General features: G+C 44.9%; 1 protein-coding gene across 1 annotated transcript; it reads left to right on the top strand.

Annotated features, from left to right (window-relative positions):
• The first annotated feature begins 13303 nt into the window (after positions 1–13303).
• Positions 13304–22553, top strand: LOC122095885 (glutathione S-transferase theta-4-like). Its single transcript, XM_042666189.1, has 6 exons — positions 13304–13341; positions 13653–13774; positions 15404–15491; positions 18687–18837; positions 19936–20112; positions 22356–22553. The coding sequence occupies exons 1-6, from the start codon at positions 13304–13306 to the stop codon at positions 22551–22553; spliced, it is 774 nt and encodes a 257-aa protein (XP_042522123.1).
• The last annotated feature ends 1494 nt before the right edge of the window (positions 22554–24047 follow it).

Genomic DNA, 24047 nt, shown 5'->3' with positions numbered 1-24047 from the left:
AGACACCAATTATCCCAGTTACAGCTTATCAGAATTTAACCAGCCAGGAAACTCCCTGCTAAGCTTTAACTGCTCTGGAATGTTCAGTTGGCCCTTTAAGACCCAGCCAGCTTGAAAATTCCCTACAACCCTGTATCGCCTTGGAATGCCCTGCTGACGCCTCTGGTTGCTGTAAATTTGTCAGTCTGTGATTTCTGTCTTTTCTTTTCTTTTTTCCTTCTCCTTTTGGCACTTTGTAGTTTTTGCCTTTATAAACCCTGTGAAATTTCAGCTCGGGGTTTCCTCCTAAGCTCCGCAGTGTCTGTGTGATGGACGAAGCCCGAGCTGTGCCCGAATAAAGCCTTGCTTTTGCATTTCATAATGTCTGACTCTCAGTGGTCTTTTTGGTGGGGGTCCTGCGACAGGGGTACAACAACCTCAGCGGATGCAGATGTGACCTCTTCCAGGTGTGCCAGTTGCCTAGGTAACGCAGGTACTGGGTGGAGACTTTGCTGCGAGGAGGGTGGAGTCTGCTTGCCATCCAGGAGAGGACCTCACATTCCAGCCTTTTAATAATCATGAAATAGGGCGAAGATTCTCTCTGGCTACTTCCTGCTGACAAGGGGCGTCGGCAAAAGGGGTAAAGGCTGGAATTTGGTCCCCTCCCAGAGAAGGCAGTGAGCAGCAGCTGTCCCTTGGTGGCGTGAGTCCTTAGATGAAGTCTGAAGAAGTCTCATGAGCATTGAGGGGCTGGAAAAAAAATACTAGAGAGCAAGTAAATGGCAAGAGGAAGGACTTGGGGCTTAAAATGTTCGTAGAAATGTCTATGCTAAAATTCTCATCACATCTAATGAGTTTTGTCATTGCAGAATATTTGTTGGTCGGTTCTTGATAAGGAGCAGGTAAGCTCTACTTATTCTATTTGATCTCCTTGTTGCTTTAATTGGAAATTATAAAGGGCTTTTGTGGTAAAGATTGCAGTTCAAAGCCAGCCCAGGCTGAAAAATCCCTAAGACTCCATCTCCCAACTAACCTGCAAAGAGCCAGGCTGGAAGCATGGCTCAAGACTCTTATCTCTAACCAGCCAAACACTGGAAGTGCTATTGTAACTCAAAGTGGTAGGGCACTAGCCTTGAGCAGAAGTGCTCAGGGACCATGCCCAGGCCTTGAGTTCAAACCTCCTTGAATACCAACTGGGACAAGCCATCCCAGCAATGAGCACCTAGACTCAGTCAGTCTGGGGAACAAGGGAACATGGAGAGGAGTAAGAAGACGATGTCACATCAGCAACTTTGTGCCTGCCCTTTCAAAATTAACCAGAGCCGGGAGGTCAGTGGAAGTAAGAAGCCTGCCCATACAATGTCTATACCTGTCTACCTATTAACTGAACAGGAATTTATATTCCTGCTTTTGTCACCTGACTTCTCTACCTAGTAGATGTCAGAAGTAGCTAGGGACATTTCTACCAACATTTTCAGGCCCAAGTCCTTCCTCTTGCCATTTATTTGCTCTCTAGTATTTTTTTTTTCCAGCCCCTCAATGCTCATGAGACTTCTTCAGACTTCATCTAAGGACTCACGCCACCAAGGGACAGCTGCTGCTCACTGCCTTCTCTGGGAGGGGACCAAATTCCAGCCTTTTACCCCTATTGTCGACGCCCCTTGTCAGCAGGAAGTAGCCAGAGAGAATCCTCGCTCTATTTCATGGTTATTAAAAGGCTGGAATGTAAGGTCCGCCCCTGGATGGCTAGCAGACTCCACCCTCCTCGCAGCAAAGTCTCCACCCACTACCTGCGTTACCTAGGCAACTGGCACACCTGGAAGAGGTCACATCTGCATCTGCTGAGGTCACATCTGAATTTGATGTGGCCACACTTTTCTCCACCCATACCCTAGATAAGGCCTAGCCCAGGCCCAGATCGCTCTCTGTTCTTTTCTAACTCTCCCTGCTCTCTTTCTGCTCTCTCTCTCTGCTCTCTCGCTGCTCTTTTCTAGCTCTCTCTGCTCTCTCTGCTCTTTTCTAGCTCTTTCCTCTCTCTTTCCCAGCTCTCTCTCATTCCCAGGCCTTTCCCAGCCATGTGGAGTGCCAACCTTGCCTCGTCCCAGCAGGTCTACTGAATAAACCTACCCCTTACCTGAATACTACGTGCGTGCTGCTGTTATTACTCAGCGACCTCTTTTTAAAAACCTAACAACTTGGTGGTGTGAGTCCTTAGATGAAGTCTGGAGAAGTCTCATGAGCATTGAGGGGCTGGAAAAAAAATACTAGAGAGCAAATAAATGGCAAGAGGAAGGACTTGGGGCTGAAAATGTTGGTAGAAATGTCCCTAGCTACTTCTGACATCTGGCGACTAGGTAGAGAAGTCAGGTGACAAAGGCAAGAATATAAATTCCTGTTCAGTTAATAGGTAGACAGGTATAGACATTGGCTGGGCAGGCTTCTTACTTCCACTGACCTCCCGGCTCTGGTTAATTTTGAAAGGGCAGGCACAAAGTAGCTGATGTGACATCATCTCCTTATGCCTCTCCATGTTCCCTTGTTCCCCAGACTGGCTGAGTCTAGGTGCCCATTGCTGGGATGGCTTGTCCCAGTTGGTATTCAAGGAGGTTTGAACTCAAGGCCTGGGCACGGTCCCTGAGCACTTCTGCTCAAGGCTAGTGCTCTACCACGTTGAGTTACAGTACCACTTCCAATGTTTGGCTGGATAAAGATAAGAGTCTTGAGCCATGCTTCCAGCCTGGCTCTTTGCAGGTTAGTTGGGAGATGGAGTCTTAGGGATTTTTCAGCCTGGGCTGGCTTTGAACTGCAATCTTTGTCACAAAAGCCCTTTATTATTTCCAATTAAAGCAACAAGGAGATCAAGTAGAATAAGTAGAATATACCTGGTTCTTATTAAGAATTGCCAACAAATATTCTGAAATGACAAAACTCATTGGATGTGAGAATCTTAGCACAGATATGCCCAATATTTTAGAGTCATGTAGTCAGTACCAGAATACACAACACAAAACAGAAAAGGCAAAACTCAAAACCTAAAATTTTGACAATATTTAGACATCTTTGCTAACAAAGCACATCAGATGGTTGGGCCTCAGTTACCAGGGCCTGTGAAAAGAGCAACTTGTTAGCAAGGCACCTTAGAATAGATGGATGGAGTAGTAAGCTTGGTGGAAGGTTAAGGGTCAGATGCGGCCAAACCCTTAACCTACCATGTGGCCAAGATGGTGAACTCAAGATGGTGAATTTCTGAAAAAATGCAAAGAAACCCTGAACAAATAGATCAAGCCTACATTGGCTAGCCTTTGAGAGGGAACCTAGAGGGGGGCCCCCAGGACCCAGCCTGCATCGCACTCTTCAGGGCACAAGCCAAAAAGTAGAAAAGAGAAAGGGAGAGATTGAGAAAGTTGGACATGATTAGCAGAGAGAGCAAAGAGAGCCTAAAAGTAAACAGCCTTCTGACCATTTACCATTGCAGAGGCAAAAACTGTCTAAAACTGAGACTGGCATAAAAACTGACTCGCAGCACCCCATTAAATGTGTAGGAGAGTCAGTCTGGCAAGTGAAGGAGAGCTGACCAGACAGAAGCGGCACCCCGACTTCCCCCAGAGCCCTCTAGAGAGAAATGGCCAAGCCCCCAAAAACAAGCGTCCTCAGCTTCAGAGGTGATGTGCCGTAGGAGCTCTCTGGTGTGGCACCACATCTGGACAGAGACTGAACAACAGAGAAACGTAGAGAGTGGTTTCACTCACCAGAGTAGAGAAGTGGTGTGGACGTGGATGTGAAGGCCAGCAATGGTATGGATGTGCTGTGTCCGCAGCAGACAGACTGGTTCGCAAAAGGCTGTCAGAACTGTGGGTATTCCTCAGAGCAAAAAGGGAAGAACAAACAAAAAAAGGAAAAAGAGGAAAAAAACCAGAGAGGAATCCCACCTATCCTGACTTTAAGCCCTTTATCCGAGTCACGGCACCATTTATGTTAGGTTTTTAAAAACAGGTAGCCAAGTAAGAAAAGCACCGTGCACGTGGTATTCAGGTAAGGGGTAGGTTTATTTAGTAGACCTGTTAGGACCAGGCAAGGTTGGCACTCCACTCAGCTGGCAAAAGGCCTGGGAAAGAGAGCTGGGAAAGGGAGAGAGCTGGGAAAGAGCTGGAAGAAAGCTGGGAAAGAGAGAGAGAGCTGGGAAAGAGCTGAGAAGGAAAGAGCTGAGAAAGGCACCATTTATGATAGGTTTTTAAAAAGAGGTAGCCGAGTAAGAACAGCACCACGCACGTGGTATTCAGGTAAGGGGTAGGTTTAGTCATCATTCTGGCTGGCACCAGGCCATCTTGGCCATCCATGAGGTGGGGAAAGGCCTGGGAAAGAGAGCTGGGAGAGCTGGGAAAGAGAGAGAGCTGGGAAAGAGAAGAGAGAGCTGGGAATGAGAAGAGAGAGCTGGGAATGAGAAGAGAACAAAAGAGCTGAGAAAGAGATAGCTGGGAAAGAGGGAGAAAGGAGCTAGAAAAGAGGAAACTTTTATTTTAATGCAGTCCCATTTGTCAAGTGTCTCTCCTTTCTGTTGTGCCGCTAGGACTCTATTCAGGAAGCTCTTGTCTGTGCCTGGAAGTTCTAATGACTCTCCTACTCTGTCTTGCAGTAGTTTCAGAGTTTCAGGTCTGTTGTTGAGGTCTTTAATCCACTTTGAGTTGATGTTAGTGCCTGGTGAGGAGGAGGAATCCATTTTGATTTTCTGCATATGGCTGTCCAGTTTTCCCAAGAGCTTATGTTTTTGTTTTGCTTTTCCCCTACTGTATGTCTTTGGCTCCTTTGTTGAATATCAGTTGACTGTCAGTATGCGGTTTTATTTCTAGGTCTTCTAATCTGTTTCATTGATCTTTGGGTCCAGTTTTGTGCCAATACCAAGCTGTTTTTGTTATTATAGCTCTACAGTAGAGCTTGAAAACCTGATATTGTGATACCGCCTGCATTGCTTCTTTTGCCAACAATTGCTTTGGTATTCTAGGTCTTTTGTTGTTCCATATGAATTTTTGTTTTCTCTATCTCAGTAAAGATCATGATGGGATTTTGATGAGGATTGCATTGAATTTGTATATCATTTTTGGCAGTATAACCATTTTCACAATATTGATTCTACCTATTCATGAATGTGAAAGGTTTTTCCATTTATTCTTTGATTTCTTTCTTTAGATTTTTATAATTTTCACTAAATAGATCTTTTACATCTTTGGTTAGGTTAATTCCTATGTATTTTTTGAGGCTATTGCAGATGGGGTTGTTTTCATTATTTCCCTTTCTACGTGTACATGGTAGCATACAGAAAGTCTACTGATTTTTGTGGGTTAATTTTGCATGCTGCTACTTTACCAAAATGGTCGATGAGCTCTAGGAGTTTGGGAATGGAGTTTTTTTGGGGTCCTTCAGGTATAAGATTATGTCATCTGCAAATAGGGATAGTTTATTTCTTCTTTCCCTGTGTGGATCCCTTTAATGTCCTTTTCTTGACTAGCTAAGGATTCCAGCACTATATTGAAGAGGAATGGAGAGAGTGGGCATCCTTGCCTTGTTCCTGATTTTAGGGGAAATGGTTTTCCCCCATTTAGTTTGATCATCTGCTGGTCTGGTATATATGGCTTTTATTGTTTTAAGGACTGTTCCTTCTATTCCTAGTTTCTCCAGAACTTTTAACATTAATGGGTGTTGTATTTTGTTGAAGGCTTTTTCTGCTATTGGGATGATTATGTGGTTCTTGACCTTGGCTCTGTTGACATGGTGAATTACATTTATTGATTTGTGTATGTTAAACCAGCCTTGCATCTGTGGGATGAAGCCTACTGGTCATAGCGTACGATTTTTTTTTTTTTGTTTCTGGATTCTGTAGGCTAATATTTTATTGAGGAGCTTTGCATCTGTAGTCATCAGAGAAATTGGCCTGTAGTTCTCTTTTTTGTTGGATCCTTACCTGGTTTTGGGATGAGTATGATAGTGGCTTCATAGAATGAGTTTGGGATTGCTCCCTCTGCTTCTATTTCACGGAAAAGCTTGAAGAGTATTGGTATTAGTTCCACTTTAAAAGTCTTATAGAATTTTGCAGTGAATCAATATGGGCCTGGGTTTTTCCTTGTTGGAAGACTTCTGATTATTTCCTCTGTCTTGTTCTATGTTATAGGTTTGTTTAGTTGGTTTTTCTCTTCTTGGTTCAGTTTAGGCAGTTTGTATGTTTCTAGAAATTCATCCATTTCTGCTAGGTTTTCCTTCTTTAATGAGTATAGGTTTTGAACGTTTTTTTTTTTAATAATCATTAAGATTTCTTGAATGTTTGTTGTAATGTTTCCTGTGGCGTCTCTGATCTTGTGAATTTGAATTTCCTTTTTTCTTTTTTTTGTTAATCTCACAAGTGGTCTGTCAATTTTATTAATTTTTTCAAAAAACAAGCTTTTTGTTTTATTGATTTTATGTATAGTTTTTAAATTTTTTATCTCATTCACTTCTTCTTCTTCTTCTTCTTCTTCTTCTTCTTCTTCTTCTTCTTCTTCTTCTTCTTCTCCTTCTCCTCCTCCTCCTCCTCCTCCTCCTCCTCCTCCTCCTCCTCCTCCTCCTCCTCCTCCTCCTCCTCCTCCTCCTCCTCCTCCTCCTCCTCCTCCTCCTCCTCCTCCTCCTCCTCCTCCTCCTTCTTCTTCTTTTTTGTTTAGTCGTGGGGCCTGAACTCTGGGCCTGGGTGGTGTCCCTGAGCTCTTCAGATCAAGGCTAGTGCTCTACCAGTTGAGCCACAGCGCCACTTCCAGTTTTCTGAGCGGTTTATTGGAGATAGGAGTCTCACAGACTTTCCTGCCTGGGCTGGCTTTGAACCGTGATCCTCAGATCTCAGCCTCCTGAGTAGCTAGGATTATAGGAGTGAGCCACCAATGCCAGCTTCTCATTGACTTCTGCCCTAATCTTTTCTCTCTCTCTCTCTCTCTAGTAGCTTTAGATTGGACTTTTTCTTGCTTTGCTAGCAGTTTTAATTGCATCATGAGGTTATTTACGTCAGCAGTTTCTGTTTTCTTTATGTTTGCTTAGGGCCATGAACTTACCCCTCAGCACTGCTTTTGCTATTTCCCAGAGGTTCCATTGTGATGTGTTTTCATTTTCATTGAGTTGTAAGAACTTTCTAATTTTTTCTGTGACCCAGCTCTTATTCCATATTGTACTGTTCAGCCTCCATGTATTTGAGTAATTTCTACAGTATGTTTTGCAGCAATTAGAGTTCTTGGGGGACAAGGCCTTCTGTACTGGCCAGCAGGTGACACAGGCTGATCTTATGTTGCTGGAGGATCTGATACAGTTGTGAGATCAACTGGTGAAGCAGTGGCTGTGGACAGCACCTCTTCTCTGGCTGAACTGGGGGACCAGAGCCTAATTTTTTTACTTCTCTCCTGGGTATGAGATCGCATTCTGGCTGCTGTCAAACCCTGAAGCTAACCACTCTGCTCAGGGGCCTCATGTGTGGGCTGTGGGAGAGACCATGTCCCTGATAACTGTGCTGAGCTTCCTGCATTGGGACCTTAGTATCTCTAGGTTTTCCTTGGCAGTGTTTCTCAGTAGAAGCTTACATAACCAAAAGGAGATTCAAGTTTACACCATAGAAAGAGCTCATAAAAATCAGTAACATGAAAAACAAACCAGTTAAAAGTTGTGTTTTAACTATACTAAAGATCTGAACGCTAAATAAGGAACTGAGAACCATTAGTTTTATTACATTTTTATTATATGTATGGAATAAAATCATATCCCAGTAAACCTCTGGTTAACCAAAGAAATCTCACAGATAACAAGTCCATGTTATACCAAGAGAACAAAAAATTAGGTGCTTACAAATTAGAATCACAAGCTATTAAAGGAAACAGATGTTGTCAGGCACTGGTGCCTCACATCCATAATCTTAGCTATTCAGGAGGCTGACATGCAGAAGATGAAGGTTCAATGCCTTCTGAGGCAGAAAAGTCCTCAAGACTCCATGTCAAAAAAATAACTAGCAAGAAACTGAGCTGGATATGTGGCTCAAGTGGTAGAATGTCAGCTGAATAAGTAAGCCGAGTAATTAAGAATCCCTGAGTTCAAACTCCAGTTCCAGAAAGAAAGAGAGAGACAGAGGGACAGAGACAGAGACAGACAGACAGAGAGGAAAAAGAGAAAGAAGAAAGAAAGGAAGGAAGGAATTTCACAGACCGTAGTAACAGTCTTTGAAGTCTAAGAAACTCAAAAGATTTCTTTTTAAGGAGCATTCCTATCTTCTGAAACACTTTCACACAAACAAAAAAAACAATAAGATTATACCTTGTTACACAAACCTCCATGTCTGCCCATGAGATAGAATTCACTGCTGTGGTCCAGCCACAGTACAAACTGGGGCTCCCAAGGGGCAAGGGGTTTGCTAAAGGAGATGGGGAGAAGCCTGAAGGCACAACTCTGTTTATTCCAGCAAAAGCCTCAGCTATATACACTTTATCTATCAAATGCTTGCATCACATTGTTCTAGAACCCTCTGTGCCAACAAGTGCAGACAGTATGCATACTTCTTCATTCTATTTCAAACAATCTTTGTCTACCATACTCCCTCAGATAAACCCCTAGACCCAGAAGCCGAGAGGAACACTTCCTCAAACAAAAGGGCAAGTACTGCAGCACCAAGGGTTGGAGTCAATGGCCAGGAGCCTTTGATCACACATTGCCAGCTCCTGGCCCCTCTTAGGGTATACAACAATTCACATTATTGTAACAAAAAAGATTTACTATATAAAGAATTGGTAACTGGGCAATAATGAACTCTAATGGCATATAAGAAAGATTACAGCGGTTACCACAAGAAGAAGCCAGTAAGTATTCTTAGGGATAGAGAACCAAGGACAAACCTTGGAATTATGACTAACCTAAGTACTTGAGGAGGGATCCCATGGGTGTGTGTGTATGCATGAGCGCGTGCGTACGTGTGTGTGTGTGTGTGTGTGTGCGTGTGTGTGTGTGTGTGTGTGTGTGTGTGTACACAGTCACACACACATGGGCACGTCCATCAGTACTGGGGCTTTATTACTTAGTTTTTATTTTTTACACTTTTTTTTTTGTTATACTTGGCTCAAGGCTATCTCTTGAGCCACAACTCCACTTCACTCTAGCTTTTTGCTAGTTAATTGAAGATAAGAGCCTCTCAGAGTTATCTATCTAGGCTGGTTTTGAAGTAATATCCTTGGATCTCAGCCTCCTAAGTGGATAGGATTACAGATATGAGCCACCAGCACCTGACTAAATTTCCCAAACATATATTGGAATGTTTATGTACATATCATCCAGAAAATCAACAGCATAGCAGAAAAGTCTTAACATATTCACCAGTCACTGTAAAAACTTTCCAAGGTCACCAGGTGACCTTGTGGTGCTGGTGGGGACCAGAGCAAATACATAGCTTCTTTTTACTGGCCATGACCTAGGAGCCACACCGTTTCTTGCTTGTGTTTGGCAGAGCTTTGTAGGATCCCTCCCTGGCTTCTCTCAGAACCTGAGACTGTCACTCTGCCCTCGGCTGTGGGTGGGTGGAGTTTGGTGATATTAATGTCCCTTTCTCCTGTGCTGGGTCCATTGGATGGAGGCCTCAATTATGTTAAATCAGAGAGACAGGTGTGGAGGCATTCTCTATGCAGAACTGCCCCAGGAGGGGGGAGAAGGGTTGGGGGGGGCGGAGGGGGGAGGAGGATGGGATGGGAAGGGGAAACAAAGGAGGAGGCTACAATGCTTGATAAGAAATGTACTCATTATCTTGCCCATGTAATTGTAACCCTCTGTACAGTATATTCACAATAAAAATAAAAAAAAGAACTGCCCCAGGAGGCTCAAAGCCTTGAGGACCTGAAGCAGGTATGAAGACTTCTCTTGTCACTTGTCTTTGTTTATCTCCTCTAATGATTTTGTCTGTCTCTGAGTCTCACACTCTGTTGAATGAATGAATGAATGAATGATATCTCTAGGCTTGGCAGATCTGGGCCCAGCCTCCTACCCAAGGCCTGGTCAAGTGACTACTTGCTCTGCTTGGCTCCAGTCCCTGACCTCCTGAGCTTTAAGGAGAACAAGCTCTGGGACAACTCTGACTTCTGGGGCTACATAATGTGTGAACAGTAAGGAATTGTGTGAATATAAGTTATGAATGTGAGAATTGTGACTTTGTGGGGTTATGTGTTTGTGTTTGAGACTGTGAGTGGTGATGGTGGTGTTGGTAGTGTGTGTGTGTGTGTGTGTGTGTGTGTGTGTGTGTGTGTATGTATGTGCACACATGTATTGATCAAGAAAAAGAAAACTTTGAAGATTGCACTGTGCCCAGAATCCAGCCTGCCTGCCTGTTATACCTTCACTACAAGGACTGTGCGAGCTGGGAAGTGTTTGGCTCTGGCAAAAAGAAGGGATTAGGTGCCCAAGGGCTGGCCACCCCCTGTGGCGGGAGAAGAGGAGCAGACTGAATTGTACTGCTTTTGGAAAAAGCAGTGATTGTTTTCTAGAGGGACACAGCTGACTCCACCTTCACTCCAGAGGCCAAGGAGGGGGTGACAGCTTGAAAGCCTTTCCATACAATTATGGGGGACATGAGCCTCAGGGAGGGGCACAGAGCTCTGGCCTCATTTTTTGGGGGGGGAGGGGGGAGACAATGGTCCAGAAGGACTGAGCAGCCCTTCAGAGGCTCACCTGAGTGGGAGCCAGACCAAAGGCAGGTAGAATATGCAGAGGTGGAGGTTGAATTGTTCTTGAACCTGAACCTTTGCTATGTCCTCTGCATTTTGCCCAGAGTGTCCATCCACTTTTGAGATGCATAGGCAGCTGACTGGTGAGCCCTAGGGAGAAGTCCTGTCCAGGCTCTGCTCAAAGACTCCCTTCTCCACCCACCCAGGGTATACTTGAATGCTGAGAGATAGCAACTTCCTGATGGCCAAGAGACATTGGTGAACTGGTACCCACCCCTGATCAGGGCTATCCTCTTCTGGGTGTGGGGCTGAGGATTATAGGACATAAGCAGGCACTGTTGGCTGACAGCTGACTTTCTGGGGCCTGGTGGCTTGTTCTGCCTGACTGTCGGTGTCTCAGTGTGCTCCCGGCCTGTCCTGATCATGAGCATCAACCAACCCCCTTACCATAAATTTTCTGCTGACTATGCAGTTTCCAAGTTCCTCTTCTTGCAGACTTCCTCCCTGTAACTACTCCTCTAGCTTAATGGCAGCTGCTGCTCTTCTGAATTGATGGAGTAAGCCTGACAGTCTCTCTGGCATTAAACTTTCCCCCCCTTCTTGGACATGTGTGATGTGCTTAATCCAGATGAGACATCTAACAGAAACTGAAGGAGAAAGCTGACCACTCCTGGCAGCCTACTCAGCTCAGAGGCAAAGGCTGAATCCAGGAATCACTTAAGACTAAGATTAGGGAGGCTAAAACCTAGCTAGCCTAAGGTGGCTGAAGCTGAAGGATAGGGACTGGATATACGTCACTCAGCCAAGCATGGACAACTGGATTTGATGGACATAGCCTGAGCTGCAGGTTAGCCACTCCCAACATGTCCTTCAGAGTTTCAGAGCTGCGCTGACCCAGTGTCACTTTGAATCCCAGCCATTATGAGGAAATAGGAAGGTTCATGGCAAGGTTTACAGAACTTTGTGCCCAGGTTTTTCCTCTAAACTCTTGTAGCATTTTATGTCACTCGTATATATGTGTTGTGTGAACTTGTGTCCAGTTTTGTAGACAACCTCATAAAAATCTTAAACACTTATAAAATTATTGTAAAAGTTATTCCTCTCAATATTTATATTTCCCCCAAATTTCCAAATAATTAAAAGGTATTTACATTTAAAAAAAAAAACAACAAAATAAAATGGGGATAATAATGTCACTGCTTCCCAGGGATGGCCTAAGAATGGAAAGTTAGAGTTAATGCTAGGAATTCAAGGACAATCAAAAAAAGGACACCAGTGACTCATGTGTGTAATCCCAGATACTCAGGAGGCTGAGATTTGAGGATCATGGTTTGAAGCCAGTCCAGGCAGGAAGTCTGTGAGATTGATTTCTAATTCAACAGCAAAAAGCTGGAAGTGGAGCTTTGGCTCAAGTGTTAAGAATGATAGCTTTGAGGGGCTGGGAAGGTGGCTCAGTGGTAGAGCGCTTGCCTTGCATGCTCGAGGCTCTGGGTTCGATTCCTCAGCACCACATAAGCAAAAAGAAAAAAGCCGGAAGTGGCGCTGTGGCTCAAGTGGTAGAGCGCTAGCCTTGAGCTGAAGAGCTGAGGGACAGCGCCCAGGCCCAGAGTTCAGGCCCTACTACCAGACCCCCCCCCAAAAAAAGAACGATAGCTTTGAGTGGACAAAGCTAAGGAATAGTGCCTTAATTAAAGACCTGGTATCAGCCCAAAAGACAAGAGAGAGAGAGAGAGAAAGAGAGAGAGAGGAAGAGGGGGGGAGAGAAAGGAAAAAACTTTATATAATAAATGCAAGCTGTTAATAAATAATAACAGCCGGGCGCTGGTGGCTCACACCTGTAATCCTAGCTACTCAGGAGGCTGAGATCTGAGGATCGCGGTTCAAAGCCAGCCTGGGCAGGAGAGACCGTGAGACTCCTATCTCCAATAAACCACCAGAAAACCGGAAGTGGCGCTGTAGCTCAAGTGGTAGAGCGCTTGCCTTGAGCTGAAGAGCTGAGGGACAGCGCCCAGGCCCAGAGTTCAAGCCCCACGACCGACAAAAAAAAAAAAAAAAGTAATAATAACAATAATATTAATGAAAAGAGACTCTGAACCCTCCCCCAGGTTCATGGAGACTTGATAACTGGGTCCATAGGCAGCAAAGTTTACTTCTACAAAAGAGTACATTATCAGGGGGTAACAAGTTCGACAAGAAATGCACTTACTTATGTAACTGTAACTCCTAAGTACATTACCTAAATAATAAAATTTAAATTTAAATTAAAAAAATTTAAAAAGAGTGCATCATCAGCCAAAACTCTGGCAAGCAAGCACACAGAACAGGCAGGCTTGCTCCCTTTTTTATCTCTAACCCATCAGGCCCTGGTCCTCTGCTCACATTGGCTGGACTCAGGTTCAAGGGGGCAAAAGGATATGGCTTAATCAACAGGATGTAACTAAAATCAAGGAACTTGTAACAGTATGTACTAAGTAAAATGGAGCAGGGCAAGAATGTAACTAAAATGTAATTAACAAGAGCTAAGCCATCTGACCAAAGAAGGCCTTTTCAGAAAAACAATTCTCACTAGATAAACAGAAATAAAGCAAACTACTTTGTTAAAAAGACTTTGAAAATCTCTTTTTGTCATGTTCTGCATTGAAGGTCTAGCACTGGGGATACGCAGGTATGAACCCTTCTTTCTCAGATAGTACTTGTGAGACAGAACTATGTGACCCATGAATACATAGGAGCCCACCCACCCCACCCCTGCCAGCCTTTAGTCAAGGCTCTTTCCCCTTCTTAGATCTCCTCAGAATCCTTGCTGCTACTATGAGAATCCCAGGCTTCCTGGCCTCATGGCAACACCAAGGAAAATAAGAAGTTCTAGAATGGGCAGTCCTGGGCTCAGATCAGAGAGGGTAACGGGGCCAGAGGCGCAGGCTAGACACAGCCTCAGGTTTGTGACTGGCCTGCTGTGTCAGTAAGGCCCATCAGGAGTCTCAATGTGGGTATGGAGCTGTTCATGGACCTGTTGTCAGCACCCTGCCGAGCCGTCTACATCTTTGCCAAAAAGAACAACATTCCCTTTGAATTCCAGTTTGTAGATCTGCTCAAAGGTCAGTCCCTACTGCTACCTAGGCAGGTCTGGTCCTGGGAGGAAGCCCAAGGATCCAGGTATGGGCATTTCAGAGACGTACAGGTACTAAGGCAAAGGGGGAGAAAAAGTACCAAAGGTGTCAAGATTATCCAGGCTGCATCCCTCCTTGTCTAACAACAGTCCCTCCACTAGGAAGAAAAGCCTCTTTGAGAGTAAAGGGGAAGATTGTTAGGGGAAACCCAGCCAGGGCCTTGTCATCATCTTGTGTGTTTTAGGGAATGTTGGTGGTCTTGCACTTCATTATCTGAAGAACCTGACAACCAGACTACTAATGGTTGCAGTAATATGCGAGTATAGATATTGTTCACTTTCTTCCCAGAATCAAATCTGCTCTGATGGTTGGGTATATCCCCAGCCCAGTGGTAGACAGTTTGCATAGAATATTCCAGACCCTAAGCTCCATCCTCAGTACTGAAAATAAAATTATGTAGAATGCAAACCTGCTATGGATCACACAGACCCCCATGTGAAGTTTAGTGTGTTAGGTTCTAGGCCCTCCTCTCTAAGCACAAAGGAGGCTCTAAAAGCTCAGCTTGAGACAGAAGCTTCAAGACTAGAAAGGGAGATGTAGAAGCTGCAGAAATGAATGAGGCAGGGGCTGGGAAGGTGGCTCAGTGGTAGAGTGCTTGCCTCACATGCATGAGGCCCTGGGTTCAATTCCTCAGCACCACATAAACAAAAAGGCCAGAAGTGGCAATGTGGCTCAAGTGGTAGAGTGCTAGCCTTGAGCTGAAGAGCTGAGGGAGAGCACCCAGGCCTAGAGCTCAAGCCCTAGAACCGACAAAAAAGAAAAAGAAAAAAAAAAAGAAAAAGAAAGAAAGAAAGAAAAATGAATGAGGCATAAATGCTACTCTCAGAAATGTTTCCATTTAGAAGCAGCTAGTCAAGGAAGAGTGAGAATTCCTTCCCCTTATAAAATTCTCTATTCATGCTAGGTGTCTGATTTCATGTGCGGGGCTCCCCCTTTGGATTCCAGCTCTATTCTGGGCTTATGTTTCCTATGTGGCCAGCTTCAGCTGCCCTGCTTCCCTTAAAAGGAGGTACAGAAACTGGGTGCTGGTGGCTTATACCTGTAACTCTAGCTATTTATGAGACTGAGATCTGAGGATTGAAGTTCAAAGCCAACCAAGACAGGAAAGTCTGTGAGACTCTTACCTCCAATTAACTACCAAAAAGTTTAAAGTGGAACTGTGGCTCAAGTGATAGAAGACCAGCTTTGAGTGGAAAAGCTAAGGGATAGCACCCAGGCCCTGAGATCAAGCCCCAGTACCAGCACAAAACAAGAGGCAGCGATAGAGTGAGGAGTGATGGAGTTGGAGACTGGAGACCTGTGGCTTTTGTGAGCCAAAAGGTTATCTTGGTGCTGGAGAAAAGAGATCAGCAACTCTGAGATCGAGGCAGGCTGGGAGGCAGGGAATACTGATCTTGGTCTCTGGTTTGTCACTGACCTGGGGTGTGTCTTTCGAGGCCTCAGTTTCTTCCCTTCTTGGACGAAATAGAGAAGAAGTTATTTCTATCTCTGAGAGTCCAAGATTTCTCTCTCTCCTGGAGTTTCCAGCAGCCCCAGAACTTCCCTGATCCCTCTCAGGTCACCATCACAGCAAGGAATACGCCGCAATCAACCCCTTAAGGAAACTTCCCAGCCTCAGAGATGGGAAATTCATCTTATCTGAAAGGTAAGGATCTTCACCATCTGTTTCTGCTCCTCCTGAGAGACCCAGTGGGAACTGACCTGCTAGCATTTACTTCATTTGTTCATTTGCTTGCTTATTGGAGGTACTAGAGTTTGAACTTAGACCTTCAGAGTTGCTAGGCAGGCACCCTACCATTTGAACCAGGCTTACAACCCCTATTTATTATTTATTGATTTATTTATTCTTTTATTGTCATTATTAAGGTGATGCACAGAGGGGTTGGCATGTCATAGACAGGTAATGAGTACAATATTACCCCTCCTATTTATTTTTTAAACACTGGAAAATTCCATGCATACACTAAAAAGAAGAACGAAGACTAACCAATAGTACGGTAAACCCACACACTCTCTTCCCAGCTCCAGTGGTTGTCCATTTGGGGTCAGTTTTTAAATTTTATTTTATTTTATTTTTTGTCTTTTGTGGGGCTTGAACTCAGGGCCTGGGCACTGTCCCTGAGCCTCTTTGTGCTCAAGGCTAGCGCTCTATCATGTGAGCCACAGCGTCACTTCTGGTTTTTGAGTGGATAATTGGAGATAAGAGTCTCATGGAGACTTTTCTGCCTGAGCTAGCTTTGAACCACAATCCTCAGATCTCAGCCTCCTGAGTAGCTAGGATTACAGGCGTGAGCCACTGGTGCCTGGCTGGGGTCTATATTGTATCAACCTGTTCCCTTTCCTTCTGGATACTCATCATTTTACCCAGAAATGTTTAGGAATGAACCTCTAAGAGATATGGACTTTAAAAATAAATCACCTCGGGGCTGGGAAGGTGGCTCAGTGGTAGAGTGCTTGCCTTGCATGCCTGAGGCCCTGGGTTTGATTCCCCAGCACCACATAAGCAAAAAGAAAAAAGCCAGAAGTGGCACTGTGGCTCAAGTGGTAGAGTGCTAGCCTTGAGCTGAAGAGCTGAGGGACAGCGCCCAGGCCCAGAGTTCAGGCCCCACGACAGGACCCAAAAAAAAAAAAAAAATCACCTCAATATCATTGACACCTACTAAAATTAGCGTTATTTCCTAGATTTCACCAAATATCCAGTTTCCATTAAAAAGTCATTAACTAGCTCATAACTATTTCATTGGCAGTTGATTAGCTTAAATCAGGGATCCCAGAAGTTCTGAATAATACAGTTATTTGATTTTCCTCTTAGGGCTGGCTTTCTTTATCTATAGTCTTGTGTTAGCCCATTTTTATCTCTATACTACAGCCTGGATAATTTATAAAGAATCAACATTGAACTTAGCTGAAAAGTCCATGAGCTGCTCTGTTTAGCATCTAGCCCTTTTCTCTGGGTCATGGTGTGGCACAGAGTATCATGTGGAGGGACAGATCCAGCAAGACAGAAAACTTGTTTTTATAACAAAGCAACTCCATTGAAAAACCATTAATCCAACAATTGTTTTATTCATGAATGAATTGATTCATTCAGGAGGGCACAGCCCTCAGCCCCCATCACTTTTTTCTCTGCTGGTATTTGGGCTTGAATTCAGGGCCTCACCCTTTCACGAGGCTTGTTAGCTTAACACAGGTACTCTACCATTTGGGCCATACCTCCACTTCCAGCTTTTTGCTGGTTAATTGAACATAAAAGTCCTTTGGGTTTGTCTGCTTGGCATTTTTGTTCTTCTTCTTCTTTTATTTTCTTTTTTATTTTGGTGGGTCGTGGGCCTGAACTCTAGGCCTGGGCGCTGTCCCTCAGCTCTTCAACTCAAGGTTAGTGCTCTACCACTTGAGCCATAGTGCCACTTCCAGCTTTTTCTGCTTATATGGTGCTGAGGAATCGAACCCACGTCTTCATGCATGCAAGGCAAGCATTCTACCACTGAGCTACCTTCCCAGCCCTGACATTTTTGCTCTTAACTGATGTTTTAGAGCTGGAGCCATGTCTCTACTCTAGTTTTTTTTTTTGCTTGCTGGTTAGAGATGAATGCCACATACTTGTTTGCCTCTGCTGGCTTTGAACTACTATTCCCAGATCTCAGCCTCCTGAGTAGCTAGAATTACAGGTACGAGCCACCAGCACCTGTCAACCCAATCACTCTTTTTTTTTTTTTTTTCCAGTCCTGGGGCTTGAACTCAGGGCCTGGGCACTATTCCTGAGCTTCTTTTGCTCAAGGCTAGCACTCTACCACTTGAGTCACAGCGTTACTTCCAGCTTTTTCTGTGTATGTGGCACTGAGGAATGGAACCCAGGGCTTCATGCATGCTAGGCAAGCACTCTACCACTCCACTTTCCCAGCCTCAACCCACTCACTCTTAATGGTCCCATCTTTTAAAAGTTCACAATGGGGAGGGGCTGGGAAGGTGGCTCAGTGGTAGAACGCTTGCCTTGCATGCATGAGGCCCTGGGTTCGATTCCTCAGCACCACATAAGCAAAAAGAAAAAAAGCCGGAAGTGGCGCTGTGGCTCAAGTGGTAGAGCACTAGCCTTGAGCTGAAGAGCTGAGGGACAGCGCCCAGGCCCAGAGTTCAGGCCCCATGGCTGGACCCAAAAAAAAAAAGTTCACAATGGGGATTAAATTTCGACCTAAATTTTGGTGTGAACAACCAAAAATAACACCCTCTTCTCCCCTAGATGTTTATTGATGCCGAAGATTAAGAAACTGAATCTGTTGTCTTTGGGAATTTTCTACTTTATCCAGCAATCAGCAAGCCTGGGGCATTCCCCTAAAGTCTGTCTCTAATCTGTCACTCTCCCACCCGGCCCCCATCCTTGAGACCTCTGCCCTCCCTTACCCCTTCCTTTGAGTTGGATTGGCTATCTTGGTCTCCCGGTGGTCCATCTGCTATTTCCATTCAGCATTCGGTCCCTTTATTATCTCTGACCATTTCTTTTCTCTTCACTTACCTCATCCTCTTTCTGGTGATACTTACTCTCCATTCTCCAAATTCATCTCCTCTCACTCTAGTATCTTGCTATATGTTCCCTGTCTAGACTTCCATTTCTTATGCTATCCACTGACTCCTGCTCCCATCCTGCCCTTGATGACTCTAAGACTGTTAGTTTGGAAGAAGTCTTTCCCAGGGACCTCTGGGCAACTTCCCCTGGAGGAATGTAGCACATAGAGCCTGCCTTTAGCTAGAGGCATTAGCAAGTTGGGCCCAAGCTGTGATGGAGTGATTGTTGTCAGGATCGTTGGAAGAAAAGAGCAGTAGTTCTGACCTGTTCTTTCTGCAGTGTGGCCATCCTCTTCTACCTCTGCCGCAAGTACAGTGCACCTTCCCACTGGTACCCACCGGACCTGCATAATCGTGCCCGTGTTGATGAGTTCATGGCCTGGCACCACACAGCCATTCAGCTGCCGATGAATAAGATACTCTGGTTCAAGGTGAGAAGGGCCTTGTCTGGAGTTTAGGGACAAAGTAACAAGGGAGTAAGGAAGTCTGGAGTCTAGTCCTGGCCTTGCTCTCTAGTTGTGAGCTCAAGCTGTCAGAACATCATTTCCTCTGCTTCCTCTCCTGCCTGCCTTATGGCATTGATGGGAGTGTGGCATGAACCATTGGGTGTGAAAGAATTTTATTAAAACAAGGAGAAAGGTACCCAAAAAGGGCTCAAGTGACTCAACTCAAGATAGAATTCAAGAAATTTCATTCTGAACTGTAGAATATTAGTATCAAGGGTCCACAGAGAATAAGTTTGGAGATATAAATAACTAGCACATATGTCCCTATTCTAACCCTATTCCTGTGTCTTAGTCTGCATCTGGTTGCTATGACAAAATTCCAGAGGCCGGTTTAACTGTTAAAGAAAAGAGGCTTATTTAGCTCACTGTTTTGGAGGCTGAAAATCCAAACATAGTATAGGCTCTGGTGAGGGCCATCACAATCGGAGCAAGTTAAAGAGGGACCAAAGTGGGCTGAGGTATAGCTCAGTGGCAAAATGCTTGCCTAGCAAATGCAATGTCCTGGGTTTCATCCTCAGTACCAAAAAAAGAAAATTACAAAACAGAATGAGAAAAGGAAGCCAGAAAGTAGGAGAGGAGCCAGTTTTGCTATAACAATTTTCTCTCATTAGAATTAACTTGCTGTCCCATAAGAACTACTTTAAACTCTTCTAAAGATAGTATGCCCAGTGACCTCTTATTAAATTTGACTTCTTATATAACCCACTGGGTAGGTGGGGCAGGGGAGGGAAACTGAGTTTCTAACCCATGAACCCTTGAGGGACATATTCAAACCACATCTAATCCATAGCCACCTATTACAGACATCACTAGTCAATCACAGGATTCATTTTTGTTGGGATCTCAAAATCCTTCTGAATACACAGTGCCAGGAAATGTCTACTAATGAAAACCGCCCGAAATGTGAAACAACTTACATCCTTGAAACTGTCCACTCTATATCTAGCTGACAGGATGGTGGAGGTCTAGAAGCTCAAATGGGATGGGGTATAGCCTTCTTTTTTTTCTTCCCCACCTGGCCAGTTGCTGATTCCAATGATCACGGGTGAGAAAGTCCCTGATGAGAGGACAAACGAGATACTGGAAGATGTGAAGAAAAGCCTTTTACAATTCGAGGAGAAATTTCTGCAGGACAAAATGTTCATCACTGGGGACCACATTTCACTGGCTGACTTGGTGGCCTTGGTGGAGATGATGCAGGTGTGAGGTGAAGTAGTTGGTGGGCAGAGGCAGATGTTTCTGAGATCAGTGGGAATATAACTTAAGGATAGACTAGTGAAGTAGGAAGGGGAGGCAAAAAGTTGTGTCCAGGTCTGGGTGCCTGAACTCCATCTTGAGGCAATAGGAAGAAAGGGCAGAAGGTTTTGAATCAGGGAGGAGAGTGATCATGTCTGTGTATATGTGTGTTTGTGCGGGCAAATGTGCGCATGTGCGCCTGCCTGTCAGGACTGAGGCTTAAACTCAGAGCCTGGGCACTGTCCTTTGGCTTTATCTGCTTAAGGATAGTCCTCTAGCATTTGAGCCACAGCTTTACTTTAAGAATTTTGCTGGTTAACTGGAGAGAGAAGAGTTTCACAGACTTTACTTCCTGACTTTGAACTGAGCTCCTTTGATCTTAGACTCCTGAGTAGCTAAGATTGCTGGAGTGAGCCACTGGCACTGGCTCTGATTTTCTATCTTGACAAGGATTCTAAGGTGTGGGGAGGAGGTAGAGGGTGAACCTGGGATGCAGAGAACATCATATTTCTCTGTTCATTCACCAGGACCCCAGATGCCTTTTCCTTCTAGTGGACTCGCCAGGAAATAGAGGCCTCTGGCCTTGCCTTTTCTTACCCCAGAACTTCAGACAGGGCAACTGGTTCTGAGGAGTATTCACTATGCATTTGGAGGTACACCTAGGGATGGAACTTTTGCAAGGTTTTTATAAGCACAGGAGGGTAGCTAGTTTTGACCTAGCTGGTGTATACAGGCAAGATGGCCACTTTGGGATACTGGCCAATGTCTTGAGAGGCCAACCATAGTCTGTGGCCAATATGTAATGTGGCCACTTTGGTCCTCTGCAGTGCAGAGAAGCACCAGGACAAACTATTCCAGCCTGGCCCATACTCTTTCTATGTCACTCAACTCACCCCCTCTTGGGCCACCTGAACATTTCAGGTGTGTATTTCTTTGTGTGTGTGTGTGTGTGTGTGTCTGTGTGTCTGTGTGTCTGTGTGTCTGTGTGTGTCTGTGTCTGTGTACATGCATATGTGTGTATGCTATTATTGGAGCTTGAATTCAAGGCCTTCGCACCCTCTCTTGGCTTTTTTCACTTAAGGCTGGCACTCTACCACTTAAGGCATACCTCCACTTTCAACTTTTTCTGGTTAGTTGTAGATAAGAGTCTTAGGGACTTTTCTGCCTGCACTTCTTAATCCTAAAACCTCAACCTCCTAAGTGGCTAGAATTACAGATGTTAGTCATCAGCATTGGGTACTTTTTTTGGGGGGAGGGACTGGTACTGGGGCTTGAACTCCGGGTCTGGGTGCTATCCCTTAGCCTATCTGCTCAAGATTGGTGCTCTACCACTTGAACCAAAACTCTACTTCTAGCTTTTGGGTGGTTAATTGGAGATAAGAATCTCATAGACTTCCCTGCCAAGGCTAGCTTTGAACTGTGATTCTCAGAACTCAGCCTCTGGAGTAGCTAGGATTAGAGAAGTGTGAGCCCCTGGCACCTGGCAGAGTATATGTTTTAATTAATTAATTAATTTATGCATACATGCATGCATGCCAGTCCTGGGGCTTGAACTCAGGGCCTGGGCACTGTCCCTGAGCTGCTTTGCTCAAGGTTAGCACTGTACCATTTGAACCACATCACCACTTCCAGCTTTTTCTATTTATGTGGTACTGAGGAATTGAATCCAGGGCTTCATGTGTGCTAGACAAGCACTCTACCACTAAGCCACTTTCCCAGCACAGAGTTTGTATTTTTTCAGAAGACAGCTGAACTATGAGTCAGCCAGCTAGCTGAATCTCCTTTTTTTATCCTTTGTGCTTTATCATTGGTGGAGATTCTATATGTAGATGGCCGTGGGGTGGGAGGGAGACTTAGTTCCTCTCACACATACTCCCTTGAACACAAGGGGCTTCCCTGGAAGAAGGCAAAGATCCATGGAAGATTTTTCAGGCTGGAGAAGTGGCAACCATTTTAGGCCAGGTGTCACCTCAGAGAGAGGTTTGAGATCCTTGGAATAAGACCAGTGATCAACAACCCTGGAGGTTTCTGGGTCCTCCATACAACCCAACATCTAATTATACACTTCTGATTCCTAGCCAAGCCCCAATTTCAACAGATGGCTAACTCTTTGGGGGATGTTAGAGAGGTCCCTGAGGCTATAGGAGATGACCTGAGTGGGAGGTGGTACCCAGGTTAAGCACATTTTCCTCTCTGTCTATCCACAGCCCATGGGAGGAAAACATAATGTCTTCCTCAACAGTAACAAGTTGGCCGAATGGCGTATGCGTGTAGAGCTGGCCATTGGATCTAACCTCTTCTGGGAGGCTCATGACCGGTTGTCACAGTTGGCAGAATGGGACTGTTCAACACTGGATCCAATGGTCAAGGAGAGGATCCGTGGGTTTCTGCGGAAGTACAAGTGACCCGGAAGCAAGGGATCCAACAGGGCCTGGCTGGCTCAGCCCTTTGAACCTCTTCCTGTAAGGGAGACCTTAAAAAGCAACTCTGTTCCTTGGCCTAATAAAGAAGTGGAACAACCAGCATGACTGTGAAGTCAGGGATAGTTAATATAAGCAGAGATCTTATAGCTACTCAGAAGGCCAAGATCTGAGGATTGTGGTTCAAAGCCAGCCTAGGTAGGAAAGTGTGTAAGACTCTTATCTCCAATAAACTACTAAAAAAAAAAAAAAGGCTGGTGGCTTATGGCTACAATCCTAGCTACTCAGAAGGCTGCGATCTGAGGATCATGGTTCAAAGCCAGCCTGGGCAGGAAAGCCCATGAGACTCTTACCTCCAATTAACCACTAGAAAATTGGAAGTGCTGTGACTCAGAGTAGTAAGAATGTTACCCTTGAGAGAAAAAGCTCAGGGACTGTGTTCAGGCTCTGAGTTCAAGCCCCACTACACACACACACACACACACACACACACACACACAGAGTCAGAAATGGAGCTGTGACTCAAGTGGTAGTGTTAGCCTTGAGCAAACAGAAACTCAGGGACAGAACCCAGGCCCTGAGTTTAAGCCCCAGGACTAGCACTATATATGTGTGTACATATGTGTGTGTGTGTGTGTGTGTGTATATATACACACACATAAACGTGTATGTACATATACACAGATATACACACACATGTGCGGAGAGCCTAATGTGGGAGCAGGTAGTCATCTTGGATCCTCTCTGTTTCCAGAAAGTAAATATTAAGCCAGCCACTAGTAGTTCACCCCTTAATTTTAACTACTCAGGATCCCAGAATTGAGATGTTAGCTAGGTCAGGAATGTCTGAGACTTATCTCCAATTAATTACCAAAATAGCCAGAGGTGGGTTGAAGCACAAAAAGCTCAGGGACAGCACCTACACACTGAGTTCAAGCTCCAGTATAGGCTCCTCTGGCCTCTCTCAAAAAAGAAGTTTGAAAGGGGCTGCTGTGACCCTACCACACTACGAGGACACAACAAGGAAATGCTATCCTCAAAGCAGAGAGTGAGTCTTTAGTAGACACTGAATTGGCTAAAGGATCTTGGGACTCACTAGCCTCCCAAAGTGTGCGCAAGAATGTCTATTGTTACCCTGGCATTGTCGGTGGCTCATGCCTATAATCCTAGCTACTCAGGAGGCTGAGATCTGAGGAACGTGGTTCAAAGCCAGCCCCAGCAAGAAAGTCCGAGAGACTCTAATCTCCAATTAACCACCAGAAAACTGGAAGTGGTGCTGTGGCTCAAGTGGTAGATCACTAGACTTGAGCTGAAGAGCTCAGGGACAGCCAGCAGGCCAGAGTTCAAGCCCCACAACTGGGGGAAAAAAATGTCTATTGTTTACCAATGACTCCATGGATAGGATATTATGTAACAGCATACTTAAGACTAAACCCTCTAGGGAATGTGATTCAGAGGCTAGCACTGTCCGGAGCAGAA

The sequence above is a fragment of the Dipodomys spectabilis genome, unplaced genomic scaffold (assembly GCF_019054845.1).
Source record: "Dipodomys spectabilis isolate Male_0828 unplaced genomic scaffold, ASM1905484v1 ptg000363l, whole genome shotgun sequence".
Lineage (NCBI taxonomy): Eukaryota > Metazoa > Chordata > Mammalia > Rodentia > Heteromyidae > Dipodomys > Dipodomys spectabilis.
Note: the sequence above shows the minus strand (reverse complement) of the source record. Positions and strands in the feature narration are given on the sequence as shown.